The following is a 15,308-nucleotide window of genomic DNA, read 5'->3' on the forward strand; positions in this document are numbered from 1 at the left end:
TCTATTCTCAAATTACAACACAACATTAAAACAGTATTACAAATATTAAATCACTTTTTACACTCAAAAATAGTTATAAATTAAAATAATAAGACAGCTATATTATAAGTGAAAACACACACACACACAACTCCACTAACAGTCAACTGTGAAAAATGAATGGGTAATTCTTTCAGTGACAAAATTGTGTTGTTATTATTATGATAATATTTACAAAATAAGTTTCCAAGGAAACATATTAAAACTATACCATGGAAAACAAGTTCAATTGGTGACTTTCTACTTGTTCTTTTCCTTTGTATTTTCAGTTCCTAAGATTATAGGCATTAAGACAAAAGTAAATAGTTATATCTTTTTTCACTAAAACCATTAGCTTCATAGATCAAAATCCTGCAGTGTATTTAGAAATCATCCACGTATGACAAATATGAGATAATCCAACATGTGTCTGAAGAATTACTACAACGTACCAGAAAAGTATTTCATAATAGTCACTTTTACACAAGGTTCTTATATTGAAGAAAAAAATCTTAAATCCTATAATCAAGGATGGCCTTACATTATTACTGTAGAAAATTGAACAATTTCCAGTATAGGCCTAAATATCTTAAATGTTAATCATTTTCTGTAATACGAGGACTTTTCATATGAAGAATTAAAGATTTTTTCCATACAGAAGCTATACCTGCCAAAGTCATCAGAAGTGGAAGGAATTTATCCAATGCTTTTGAACTAGGAAAATTCTATTGATTACTAGTGCTTCAAGGTTACAGAGATCTAATTCTATTTCTTAAACCTAGCATTCGGTTACTCGTACTTTTTATTAAAACTTTTAAATGTTACCTAATTCAAATATGCAAATATTCACTGATAGTCACTAGGAATAAAAAGCAAACATACTTTTGAGGGCAACCACTAGTTGCAAGTTTAAAATATGAAAAATCTGAAGAGGGTTTATGATAATAATGCAACTGAAAAGGAAATTTAATTGTTTCTATAGCATGCAATACAAAGAACCCATTCCAAGCAAATTTTAGATAAAATGTCTCCAAGGATAATGATTAAAACTATTTTCAAATAAGCCTCTGAATATTAGATCTGATTTATAAAACTGAATTTCTATAGAATAAAATATTTTAAGATTTAATATAATAATGCTGAGACATAATTTATCTTATATGAAGAACATCAAGAAAAGTCATTCAGAAAGTCCAGAGTAGTGCCTAGACCTCTGTATATTTATAAAACTTCAATAAGTCTCATCTGCAATCTCAATTAAGAAACACTGGCCTAGCCCTGGCCAGTGGCTCAATTGGTTGGGGCATCATCCTGTACACCAAAAAGGTTGTGGGTTCGATTCCCAGTCAGGGCACATACCTGGGTTGTGGGTTTAATCCCTGGTCTGGGGATGTACGTGAGGCAACTGATCGATGTTTCTCTCATGTTGATGTTTCTCTTTCACATCGATGTTTCTCCCTCTCCCTCCCCACCTCCCTCTCTCTCTCTAAAAATCAATCAAATCATATCCTCGGGTGAGAATTAAATAAGAAAAAAAGAAAGAAACACTGGCCTAGAAAATGCTAAATTCAGATTAAAGAAGGTTGTGGCCAACACTTTAATCACATTGAAACAATGACTGATAACAATACATTGGCACTGCAGGATGTCATCAGAAAGAGTACCACTGGGACTCTGATGAAGGAAAACTCTCCAGAACAATGTTATACATATGGTCAAGGTTAAGACAAATCAGATGTTGAATATATATGATAAATGAATTAAGCAAAAAGAATATTGAGAGTTGATATTTGTTGATAGAGTGATAAAAATGCTTAAGACTGTTCATTTACTGGGAATGAACAGTTTCAGTTGATGAGAGGAACAGTAATTAGGATAAGCTATGTCACTGGCTGATAAAGGAAAACAGATTAGATTTAGAAAGAAAAAGAACATATTTCATTTCTTATATCACCCAAAAACTATATCCCAAAGACAGGTTTAAGAATGTATTTATGGAAGACAACTTTAATGATGTATTTGAAGAAACCAACCTTCACCCCCCACATGCTATTACAAATTATATTATTTAATATTTATATAATATAGTCCATAAACTTTCATCTTTCCTTGGAAAGGTGATAAAGACAGTGCTACTTCTTTTTAAATATAAATATATAAAAGGCGCTAACATCTTTAAATTCAATTAAAAGATTTCCATTAGTGATTTCTTCAGTAGTAACAATATAAAATATACTTAAAGACAAAGACCATGAGTCCATCATTAAATAAAAATCTGGTATTCAAGTTAAAATTTTCTTTGCCTATTCTTATTCAAGAAAAATACAAAAAAATCTTGGGTTAAGGTTCAACTTTCACATCGAAATTCTAATTAAGTATGAGGATACACTTATTCCTTCAGAAGCATAAAACTGATTTGCAATAACAGTTCTTTAAGAATATTTATATATCTTACACAGAAAGAAGGGGGGGGGAACCTTACTGATGTCCCTTACTAACGACAAGTGACTACTTGGCATTTTCTCTCCTAGGAAAGCATGCATCCTAAAAAAAGCACTGTGACCTAAAGAAAATAGAAACTTATTCATAGCTGACATGAGCTTTACAAGCTTAAAATATTTTTAACTATTGATTTTAGAGAGAAAGAGAGAGAGAAACATCAATTTGTTGTTCCACTTTTTTATGCACTCATTGGTTGATTCTTGTATGTGTCCTGACCGGGCATCAAACCCACAACTTTGGCGTATCCGGATAACACTCTCACCAACTGAGCTATCCAACCAGGGCCCAAGCTTAAAATATTTTAAACCAACTAACCAAGTTTCATTTTTATATACTTTCCTAATTTTCATGCCATGATTTATTTTATCTTCTCTCCTCTAATTTTAACTAAGAAAATGACAGAATACTAACTGGGGAGAGTTGGAAAAAGGCTTATAAAGCCTCTTTATTTTCTAAGTGAACACAGCTATTGTATGTTTTCATACTTGACCTCACTTTCTAAAAGTAAAATCATCTTATTATAAATCTCTCCTAATCAACAGGATGCTGAGAATTTTATTTCCATCATCACCAGTGTCAAGAAACAAAGACAAATGAAAAGTTCTGCAGACTTTATAACAGCCAAGTTGAGATATTATATTCATTAACTGAAATGTCCACCTGTTAGTCCATTCTAATGATATTAATATTTCCCATTATATAATATAGAAACAAGTTCTATGGATATCATCTAAAATACACCAGAATCTCCCAAAGTATATCTTTCCAGTGATTTTATATAGTGATTTTTAATTCATTGGACTAAACTATTTAAAAGAGAAATATATTATTTAACCAATGGTTCCACTATATTTGCTTATTTTAATAGATAGGCTTTAAGTTCTGTTCCTCTAGACTGTTGCTAGTATTCTCAAAGATTTTCCTCAAAATTCTACATTTTGGGTTTTTACTTTTTGGACAGAGTAATAAAAGGTATAATTCCACTGCTCTGTACATCTACTGTTAGTGTAAGTAGGGTATCTGTTTTAGTGTGAACAAAGCTGCCTGCTTGTGCTATAAAATGAATACTGCTTATTCAGTTGCTCCATCTAGAAAGCAGCAAAGTAAAAAAACCATAAATTTTAATTTTCCCTTGGTAATCTAAATTAAACTTTTTATAACTTATAAGCATTCAAAATAATTTCCAAAACCTGTATTAAGTGGCCTTAAAAATAAAGAAGACATCCTTATACCAAAATATTTGAATAAGTAAAAGTTCCAAAGTTTTAATTTTAAAAGTTGTGGTTTTTTCACAGATTAACATTTAAAATGCCAAAAATCAATCATGTTAGTTCTGCTAACTTGAAACTTCCTAAAAATGTAAAATAAAAATTAAAATAGAATGACAAACTAATAAAAGGAATAAGTCATAATTCTCTCTACTGACTTGTTTTGAGACATTTTCACCACAAATTCCTCAAAAAGGAAACCTTCACATTTATATGTTCTATTTTACAGTTGCTGCACCAATTTATTTCAGTGTTATTTACCTCAAACATAACTGTTTTTTACTGAATAAAACAGGATTTAAAATAATTAGGAAGAAATTCTTCTAGTATATAACCTTTTATTAATCCAGACTCAGACTGAATGTACTCAAAAAGCTTCCCTACACAGAATCATTTACTTCTTATAAATTTTTACTAACTCATAGAGTTATAAAGAAAAGGGTAGTAGATATTGCGGGCAACAGGAGAGAAGAACTGCAAAGGGGAAACTTTTCAAAGATTCAATTGAGATGACAATTGGATATAAGGAAACCTATGATTTGTGGAATGAAAAAGAATATTCTTATTTTAAGAAGCTATTAGTGTGGAAAATATTCTTTTTGTCCTGATCACAGACCCCTTTAAAAAAGCCATTCAACCATTCATTCCTGAAAAGAATGTAAACACACAAAATTTTCACACAATCTCAGGGGATTCATAAATGCCCCCAAACCCATGGAATCTCAAATTAAGGACACTCAGAATTGTAAAAGCTTTCTGACCTAACTCAAAAGATGACCTTATGAAAGCACTAGGTTTAACACTCTTTTTGAATTCCAAAATAAATCTACCAGCTTTTTAGTATAAAATCTTGAATAATAAAGCATAATATAACATTTACCTCTGCATAATAAAAATAACTGTAATCCTAAAAGTTATACATAACATGAAATAGAAATCTGTATTTTTAAAAATTACTATATCCAAATGACTAGTTTAAGTTATACATGTCTTTTCCATTCATTCATCTATCACGTGGAAGACCTACTGAGAAATGTAATATATTTGAGTATTATTGCTAAGTATTCTAATTATCAGGGGAAAACAGAGTATTTGCTTAGTAAAGAAAAAGTCAAGAAATTTTGAACTTTGCAGATATAAACTGTGCTGCAAATGCTATGGAAAGAACCCAACTGTCAAAATCATAACCAGTACTTTGTATCTCTAGTTTCTCTTATTCCTACTCAACTTTTATTATTTAAGAATAATAATACATTTCAATAAAATTTTACTAGTAATGTGCTAAGTAGTAGTGGAATTAGCCAATGTACCAGTTTCAATAGTCTTATTTTCAACTTATCATGAAAACCTGGAAATTATACTGAGTTTTGAAAATCCAAATACACAACAAATACCTTTAAAATATTACTTCCAATCAGGAGTTCCACAAGTAAATTGATTTTTTTTTTTAGTTTGGTGGTCAGTAAATAGGAAAATTATTAACTAAAGTATATTAAAAGCCATGTCTTTCAACTGTCTTGTTATCTGTACTCCTTTATTAGATATACCTTAAATACTGCTGTTTAGAATTATAAGCATATTAAATCTAACTTCTTCATTTTTAGAAGTTCGTTTTTAAAAATGGATCTAATGATCATTAGAATGGACCACTAACTCTAATTAAGTGTATTTTCTCAAATCTATCATACTGGGGACCAAGAATCAGTTTAAAAGATTGGATTCAATAATGTTAACCAGAAAATTTTTAAGTGAATTATAATACAGCTGACATCTTTATACATATATCATACCAAATTTTGGTAAGCCCAAACTGATTTTCAGGGATGAAAGCCCCGAAACATTTCACATAGTTGAGAGATGTGGTTAAAGTGACAAAGCAGTAAATCAAGTTTCAATTACCCATGACATAAGATGGAAATGACAATCAGTTGGAATCTTGAGTATTATACTCAGTTTCTCCCGATGAAATCTGGCTGAGCCGCTTGCTAGATCCCCACAATTTTCTAGAAAGCTGACCTGAACGCATCTGTTTAAAATAATCCAGAGAAATGAAGAATAAATATTATTAAGGAAGGAAAAAAAGCAATAAATAAAATTGATAAAGATGACATTAATTTTGTAGAATGCAGAAAATAAGTTGTTAGCAGAATCATTAACATTTTAATGATTCTTGATGAATAAAGAAAGGTTTCCCTAAGTTGAATGTCTTTCAGTTGAGAATAGTCTAACACCAACATGGAAATTATTAAATTAAATATGTCCCAATTATATCAAATTTACCAGACTGCCTTACTTTACATTAACAAAAATATTTTTCACTTCATTAAAATGGTCTTTTCAAATTATATTTAATCTAGCTAAGAAGATACATAGGTTTGAGATTTTTCTCCTCTTGTATGCAGTACTATTAATGCTAATTACAATAAGAAGTAATATGTTTCGATGAAAATAAATTTTTAATATTTGATATAAAAATTTCAAAAATTATTTAATGATAAAATTTTAAAAAGTAATTTAGAAAACAAGAAGAGCATAAATCCTTTGATGGTAAGAATCACATTTTGTCCACCATAAGATTTAAACCATTTAGCATACTTCTCAGCATATAACAATTATTAACTAAATATTATTTTTATTAAATATTAATTGAATCAGTGAATAAATGCCCCTCTAAAAATGCTTAGACTTCTAGGTAGGGAAAAATATAAAAGCCACATGGGAAACATTTCTCAACCTAACTATATGATTTATTGCAATTACTTTCCCAAGTGCAATCTACTTTTAAATGGTGATTTATCTGCCGCCCTTTTGAAATGCTTACTTTTCCAGTGTACATTTACTGGAGTGATAAAAGGCAAGCCTCATGCAAAGACACTATGCCATGCTTATTTTGCATTTTTGTTTCCAGATGTATTTCCAGAAACGAATTTCCATTAATCTATTACCACTTTACTATCTAATTTATAAATATGAATTTCATACTGACAGTATAGTATATAAAACTGATACATGTTTTTAAAATACACATCAAGATTTTTATCTTTTAGGGAAAAATAGATCTTAAGATAGAAATTTTTCATAACTATTCATCTATTTAATTTCTACACTAGATTCTAATATTCAATTATTAGATTGAATATAACAAGATTCTAATATTCAATTATTTACCAAAGTTGATCAATAATTAAGCTAATACATCCAAAAATATAAAAAATACTTTTATTCAAAATCTACACACAATTTAGGTTCTGTGTTGTAGACTACATAAGTCTTCCAAGAGGACAAAATACTTATTTGGTAAATATTACATAACATTGATTTAGGCCTATAAAATGAAACTGCTTAGGCATTTTTCCCCCAATTAAGTTTTAAAGAAAATGGTCATTTAATTTTTAAAACTTCAGTACAATCAGAAACTGACAAATTACTTAAGGTGAGGGGGAGGGCAGGCAAATTTAAAGGCAACTGAATAAACTATAGGGAGTGAAGCATAGTCAAAGAGTAACATCTGGGCAGAATTTTTAAGCAATCTCATTAGCAGAAGACAGGAGGGCACTATTTATTTAGGAAATGTATTAATCAAGAAACTTTACTGTTTGTTGAATGAAAGAATGCTTAAAATGTTTTAAATACAAGTGAAATACCAAAATATAGTGTTACTGACACTGGGGGACTGTTACATCCAAAACAAAATATTGTTGCAGTCACTTTAATAAAACCTATCTTGTGTTTAAATAATATCCTGAAAAAGAATACGACTAATGAAATCTTAAAATATTTATGAAACAAAACAGTTCCCATTATTTGTGATAGTTTATTAACCACTGACATTATATTCAGTAATATCTTCTCTTGAAATAACCACTACAGATGTCATATTTTAGATTTCTCAGAAAAGATCAATTATATCAATAAAAATTCATAATGCTTAATTTGATGCTCAATACATTTTCTAGAATAATCACTAAATTACGTGGAGTGCCTGCTACTAAGTTTTCAAGAACAGTGTTACATTTATGATATCTGAATGTTCAGTAATTGATAAGCTATTGGGAAATAAATTCACAGTGACTACAGAAAATTCATGGAGAATTAGCAAATTATATGCGGATACTTGTAGTTCCAAGTAAAAAATGATGTCCTTTTGCTTTTACAAAAGGACAACTGATACACAATCATACTGAGTATTCGTTGAAATACAGTTTTATACAGATTAGTTTTGCATGTTCTTGAACTTCATATAAATGGAATCATTTAGTATGTGCTCTTTTATGTCCGCCTTCTATCACTATGCATCATAAGTTTAAAATTTATGTTGTTACATGTTTCAATAGTTTGTTCCTTTTATTGCTGGGAAGTATTCCATTGTACAGTTATCTCAAATTTATTTACTTCCCTGTTGACAGACATCTGAATTATTTCCAATTTGAGATTATTATAAATAAAGCTAATATGAAAATAAAGTGGTTCTACTGTTTGAATCTAGATTTCATTTTTTATAGAGGCTTTTATATACTAAAAATCCAAGAAGTGGTCTTAAATCTATATTTGGGAAGATAGAGAATAAAAGAACTTTCTTATTCACATAGAGTGACACATGGAAACTGTTAAATGTGTGCTTTCAATTATATCATAACATAAGCATCATTCTTTAATACTAACTTTAACCCCTTTTTCATAGTCCTTTGAAATATCAAATTTTTTAAATTTCTTTATCTATAACAGATATTTTTTAATTCAATTGGAACAAAGGAGAACCAAAAGAATCCCCCAGAGTATGGGAAATGAAATTCTTAACTAGGTTTTACCTCAGCCTGCTTGCCAACACCCACTACAATCAATTTTCCATCTTCTAATCCTACCAGAATATGGCTGTATTCTTTGGTTACACAAACACAGTGGATAGGCATTCTCATGGCTAATGGGGTGATGCTGAGATTCAAACTAGGAGAGAAAACAAAACCACACACATAATTACATGGATATATAATAGATTCTTAGAATTTTATACCTGGAAGTTAACTTAATGATGATCTAGTTCTGCATTTTAATATTGCACATCTGGGATTTAGGTTCAAAAAGTCTGAGTGCCTCACACAAGGGTCCACATTTATAGCATTACTTAAAACACTTAACAGATCTTTTCTTTATTCCCAACATGTTTTTCTTCTAACCAAACATATGAACTCTCACTAAACAATTTTTATCTTGTTGACTAGCAAGTTAAAGTTGGATAAAAAGGGCAAAAGCTCAAAAAATATGTATGTGGGAGGAGAAAGTCAGTAAAATTGTTCTATTTACTTTGTCTTAAAAGATATATATAATACATAAAACATATAGAGTGTAAAATAATAAATATTTAAAATATGCTATGAAATATAACATGCCATTATGAAAAATGCCCACAGCTTTTATAGAAAATTAAGAATTCTATGATGTAATTAATATGTTCTACACTAACCTGCTAAAATATCCCATTAATTTTTTCTAATTTGGGATTTTCTTAACAATATCTTGAAATAAGGGCTGTAAAACAAAACGCTGGAACAATGTGATTAGAATGGGGATTCAATGCTCTACCAGAGATGAAAGATAAAAATGAGAAGGAAAAATACAAAAATAGAAAGGGATGTTGGTTAAAGAGTGATTCTGATTGAATGCAATAAGACAGAACATCTTGAATCAGGAAATAATTCATAAAAAAAGGTTTTGGGAAAGGCCAAGATAGTTTGAGGAATATAAATAAGCTACAATTTTTTTTATAAAGAGAAAAAAAAGAATGTATGTGAGCATAAAGGAAACAAAACATAACCACTATTCAAACACCCTTCTCCTTCACTGTATTAAACAAGATTCTCCACTAATGTTATCCACACACATAATCATAAACAGATACATTAGCCTTTAAAATACTTTAGTTTGGCCCTAGCTGATTTGGCTCAGTGGTTAGAGCATCAGCCTTCAGACTGAGGGTTCTGGGTTTGATTCCAGCCAAGGGAACGTAACTCGATTGCAGGCTGGGCCCAGGTCAGGGCACGAGCAGGAAGCAACCACTCAATGTGTCTCTCTAACATGGATGTTTCTGTTTCTCTGTCTCTCTGTCTCCCCCGTCCACTCTCTCTGAGAAAAAATATGCTCGGGTGAGGATTAAAAAAATAATAATAAAATAAAATACTTTAATTTGTTTTACCACAATTTAAAAATTATTTTTTTAAATGCTAACTTTAGTTTGTAAAAATTCAAACTGTAATTGGACAAATTTCCAAATCTATAATCCAGGGTTGGCACTTTCTGGATATTTTTAAAAATTTTTTAAATTGTGGTAAAATATATATAGCATAAAATTTTCTACATTTAAAAAATGTACATCTATATTTCACTTACTAATCCAGGAATAAATTAGCTTCCTCATTTTTTTCATACTTGCCAAAAAAGACACATTCATAATAAATGACAAATCAAAAGATTAGAAACTTTACACTGCTGATTTTCACTCTAGGTCGAAAGTACTATCCCTTTTAAAGTGATACTTCAATAATTCTTATTATTTACCTGTGGAGGTCTCTTATGGACAGGAACCCTTGTAAACTACCCATGACAATGTGTTCTCCAATTATGCATATATCTGATACTTGTTCCTTCAGGACTTGAGACCCTAGATACTTTCCATTTACAGAAAACAGATGCAATGCATCCTTATCCTGCAAAGATTAGATGAAGACAATTTAATGATCTCAATTTAAAATGGAGTTTTAATACTAATAAACTATGACTATAACTGAATGGTTAGTGGGTAAAACACTGAAATAAACACATGGTTATATTTAAAGAGAAAGTGTGTAGACAATATTATCAAACCACCAAGTATATAAATATTAAATAAGAACTCCTACTCCTTCAAAAGAATTAAAATCTCACCCAGTCCAAAAAAACTCTACATTCTTAAAACAAAATAGATTCTCTTAATTTTTAAAAAGTTTTATCACTGAAAGGAAACATAAAATTCATGTCTTGTTTATTTATACCTTGCCTTGGCAAAAAAAATTTAATTTGGTTATAATATCCACTTAAGCTTATGAAGTCCCACATAATCAGAAATTATTTTTGAAATCATATATTATATAGGCCAATAGAAATCCCTAAAAGAAGATACAACTATGAGGCCAAGATTGTGACAGGGTAAGGTAATGGTAAGGAATGAACAAATCGAATGATGAAAGGAAAACAACCTTTTAAAAATATGGTCTTCTTTCCTTCCTCAAAATATTTCATATAAATAATGTGGGAAGGGAAAGACAAGCTTATAGTATAGCCCTATTGCATGAAACTGTTAGATACCTTGAGGGTGGTCTTTTCTTCAATGCTGGAATAGATGACAATATGTCCTTCCCAAGATATAGCCAAATTGGGAATGGTCACGAGCAGAGAACTCTCACAAGGTGGTCGTAAAGTCCTCATGTACTGACCTTTCTGAATAGTATGTATAATCACAGTGCCATCCTACACACAGAAAATATTAGAAAATGATAAAGACAAATAAAAAAGACACCAAAATAGAAAATAAAAGAAGTGGGCTGAATAAAGAAATATAGGAAAGAAACTGAGAAAGTGATTATTCCATCAAGGACAGATGTGGAAAAATTCCAGTCATGAAATTCCAAACAGTATTTTATTTCATAAAATGCCCTGCTACCCTTAATAAGACCAGTAAATTCCCCAAATAAAATTCTCTTTAAGTTTGTTCTTTTTGCAAGTCTTCTAATTTTGCAAAGTCCTACTCATAGTAAAAAATTTCTATAATTTTATCAAATCCCCTACAAAAAAATTAAATACAAATATTGCTCTAGCCCTGGCTGGGTGGCTCAGTTGGTTGGAGTATCATCCTGTACAACTAAAGGTTTCAGGTTCATTTCCAGGTCAGGGCATGCACCTAGGTAGCAGTTTCTATCCCCAGTCAGGGAGCACATGGGAGGCAACCAATCAATGTTTCTCTCACATAGATGTCTCTGTCTCTCTCTCTCTCTCTCCCTGCCTTCCTCTCTCTCCTAAAATCAATTTTTAAAAAACCTCAGTGGATATATATACATATATATAATCTTCTAAATTTATAGAAAAAATTAGCATTTCTTAAAGGTGAAATCTTACCCTTGATCCTGATGCTGCCATATCTAGCTCAGTGCTGATGCCGACACTCAGTACCTCATCAGTGTGTCCGTACAGAATCTGAAAGGGTTTAGATGCTAAGCCCACAGGAACACCTCCCTAATATTAAAAGAGAAAAGCAAAGGTAATTTTCTTGTAGGCTATTTTCTATTAAAAGATTTATGCTGTATTTAAACTGTTTAATTACAAACTAACATTGCAACTAGTTCTTACCACTGATTCTGTTCACAGGACTCATTCTTGTTTCTCCTTAGGTTGTCAAATTATTCTCAATCTTTGGTAGCTCAAAAACAATCTGAATAGTTTCAAAGTTAATTATTTTGGATTAATTTTAACAGGTATATTGTTTCCCCTTTTCATCTATAGATTATTATCCCTTCACTTCAAAGAAACTTTTTGTATTATATTTCTGAATATTATCTCTTTTTCATTTTTTGGAGTACCTATTTCAAGGATGTCAGTCATCTTTAAGCTAAATTCTCTGATTTCTATAGCAATTCTTTTTCTAATTGCTTTAATTATTTTGTTTTTACATTTGTATTCACTTTGATTACTACATTAATTCTATCTTCCATGATAATATTATTTTTAGCCACATCAAATCTGCTCTTTACTGTTTCTGCTTTGGATTTATGATTTTAATCTCAGTTTGATTCTTCCATACAATCTCCCTTTCATCTTAAAATGCTATTTTATAATTTCAATTCTGAGGTTCTATATTCTATAGAATATGTGCATATATTATATATAATATTACATATTACATAACATAGAAAAATTATTTATCAATGAATTAAATATTGAAATGTAAAGCAAGAAAAGTATTACAAAAGAATTTTTAGTTAATACTTTTATAAATCTGGAGAAGGAAAAAGGCTATTAGACAAGGTAGAAAGTTCAGAAGCTATAAATAAAAAAGATACTTCTTTGAACAAACATTATTATGAGAGTAAAATAAGGCTGATGAAAATTATAAATCTGTAATTTCTAGTAGTCCCACTGAAAGGAAAATAGGAATATTATGTTAACAGGACAAGAAAAACACTTGTTTTCCTAGAAGAGGTTAACAAAGAGGAGTTTCTGGAAAATAAGAGGGGATAAAAGGTCAAGAAAGAGACAATAAACATAGGGGAAAATGTGATGGTAATTTAGAACAGGGCAGAATGAGGGTAAAAGAATGCAAAGGAGCTCAAATAATCATTCAATGCCAGAGAACAACTCCCTATTCTGTTAGAACATTTCAACAGTATTCCCAAGGTGAATCTCGGATCTAAATAGAGTATTTAAATGCGTAACTACCTGTTGTGTTATCTGCCATATCATACATGTAGTATCTCTGGAACCAGAAATCAAATGTATTCCACAGTAATCTGTAGCTAAACAAGTCACAATATCTGTTAAGAAAAAAAAATTTTTTTTTAATAAAATGGCTTGGTTTTGCTGGAACAGAACAGGGTAATTTTACTTTATGCTCAAACTATTACTAAATCAGTTGTTCTAATGGAGAAATATAGGACTGGCATTGGAAAATCATTGGGAAAGAGTGACACTGAAAAGGAGCAGTATTAAAATCACATAAGAGAGCTTTTTTTGAGGTCACCTTTCTTTGAGGGTGAAGTGTAGGCATGGGGTGGGGAAATGCCTATCAGAATCTTGGTAGGAGGCCTGGTAGCTTAAAATAAAGCCCCGGTAAATTTTGATCCGCTTCTCTGCTCACTCATCCCCATTCACCTTCCACTCCCACTGGGAACTGCAATCCTATATAATGTGACCTTAACCAACATAGTGCACATTACACCATAGAGTCACAATATAAAATACATTTTTCCTCAGTTGTAAAAATCTCAGTTAAGTGATATCTTAGAAGTCACTGGTACAGAATTAGTACCAGACTCTATTCCTTTTCTTATTACGTTTATTAGGGGAAAATCCACTCGTTTTCTTATACTGAACACCAAAACACTAAGAAGTACCAGGTTAAAGAATTCAACAATTTTCCCTCCTTCATGTTTTACTATTAACAAAGTAATAGGGCAGTTGATTTATTTATTCAACTATGACAGATTTTTTTTACCATTGTCTCAAAATTCTTATTTCTATCAATAATTTTTTAAAAAAGACTTAGCCTAACACCTTTAACACACTATAAAATTGTTTAATTTATATGGTGCTTAATATACCCAAAATATATTATTGATGCTCTCAAACAAAGCATACAATATTCAGAACACTTCATCAAAAATTTCACTCAGCTTCAAAGGTAAAATGTGATGTTTTTTCTAAGAAATATGTACTACTATTTTTTTTTTTTTACACTTCTATAGTTAGAAAAAAGAGACATTTGTGTGTTTGGGGTGGAAAAGAACGTTAATGCTTACCCATATGTCTGATATTGTGTGAAATAATTTTGCCTTTTGTAAGTGACATCACTTGAATGCTATTATCCCAGTGTCCAGCACTGAAAAGCAACTTCCCATCATGTGATACTATAAATAGCTTAGAAGTGATCTCCAGCCCTGGAGCAAAAGGACCATTCAGACTACGCTGAGTTCTGTAAACACAATTAAATATTAGACTTTTGGTACTTAACTATTTTTTTAATGTCTCTAAAAAAGAAATAAAAATAAGTCTGTTCAACCTTCATTATGAAATGTCTATTGATAAATGATTAAGACTTTCAGAAAATACATTAATCTTACTTTATTCATATTTTTCATGAAATAAAATTTCATATGACAAAGCCTGCAGTTAGATTAAGCATAAAGAAAATGAGATTGTTAAAGATGTCAGAAAGATTTCAATCTTGCTTTTTCAAAGCCAACCAGTAAGATTGTAAATTCTGTAAATTGCAGCTTCAAAGTACAGGGTGGGTAAAAATAGGTTTACAGTTGTAATACATAAATAACACAATAATAATAATAACACAAGAATAAACTCTGTGTTTCATGTACTCACAGCTGTTAAACTACTTTTGCACACCCCTGTATAAAGACAAGATAATATATACCAGCACTGGAAAAGTCAGAAATAAACTGAAACTAGGGATCTACTGCACAGGCAGATAAATGTGTATCTAACATGAAGATCATTTTCCATTCCAAATAAAGAAAGCATACGGGTTTTATCTGCTTCCCACTGAAATAACTATGCACTTAGCAAATCTAAATTCTACAGAAACACACAAAGAAGTGATTATACTTCAGTATGTGTTCTGGAAAATGAGGGCCAATTCTGACACTTTTTTCAGCCTTAGACCTTTATTATTCAATATTAATGTGCTGAAGGTATGCAAAGCCCAACATGGGATAAGAAGAAAAGACTTTGCCCCTAATAAATATATAGCTAAAACAACTCAAG

The 15,308-nt window shown here is 30.5% G+C and overlaps 1 protein-coding gene across 1 annotated transcript in view; it reads right to left on the reverse strand.

The window, feature by feature from the left end:
• Positions 1-3,762: 3,762 nt before the first annotated feature.
• The window catches only part of NBEAL1 (neurobeachin like 1), a 114,957-nt gene continuing 103,411 nt past the window's right edge, over positions 3,763-15,308 (reverse strand). The window contains exons 50-56 of the mRNA XM_081143492.1: positions 14,330-14,502; positions 13,251-13,345; positions 11,934-12,050; positions 11,127-11,288; positions 10,341-10,489; positions 8,597-8,732; positions 3,763-5,814 (exon numbers count right to left, since the gene is read on the reverse strand). Coding sequence (XP_080999618.1) covers positions 5,713-5,814; positions 8,597-8,732; positions 10,341-10,489; positions 11,127-11,288; positions 11,934-12,050; positions 13,251-13,345; positions 14,330-14,502 — 934 coding nt within the window. The 3' untranslated portion in view covers positions 3,763-5,712. The remainder of the gene's footprint in view (positions 5,815-8,596; positions 8,733-10,340; positions 10,490-11,126; positions 11,289-11,933; positions 12,051-13,250; positions 13,346-14,329; positions 14,503-15,308) is intronic.

Source organism: Miniopterus schreibersii (genome assembly GCF_964146895.1).
Source record: "Miniopterus schreibersii genome assembly, chromosome: 7".
NCBI lineage: Eukaryota > Metazoa > Chordata > Mammalia > Chiroptera > Miniopteridae > Miniopterus > Miniopterus schreibersii.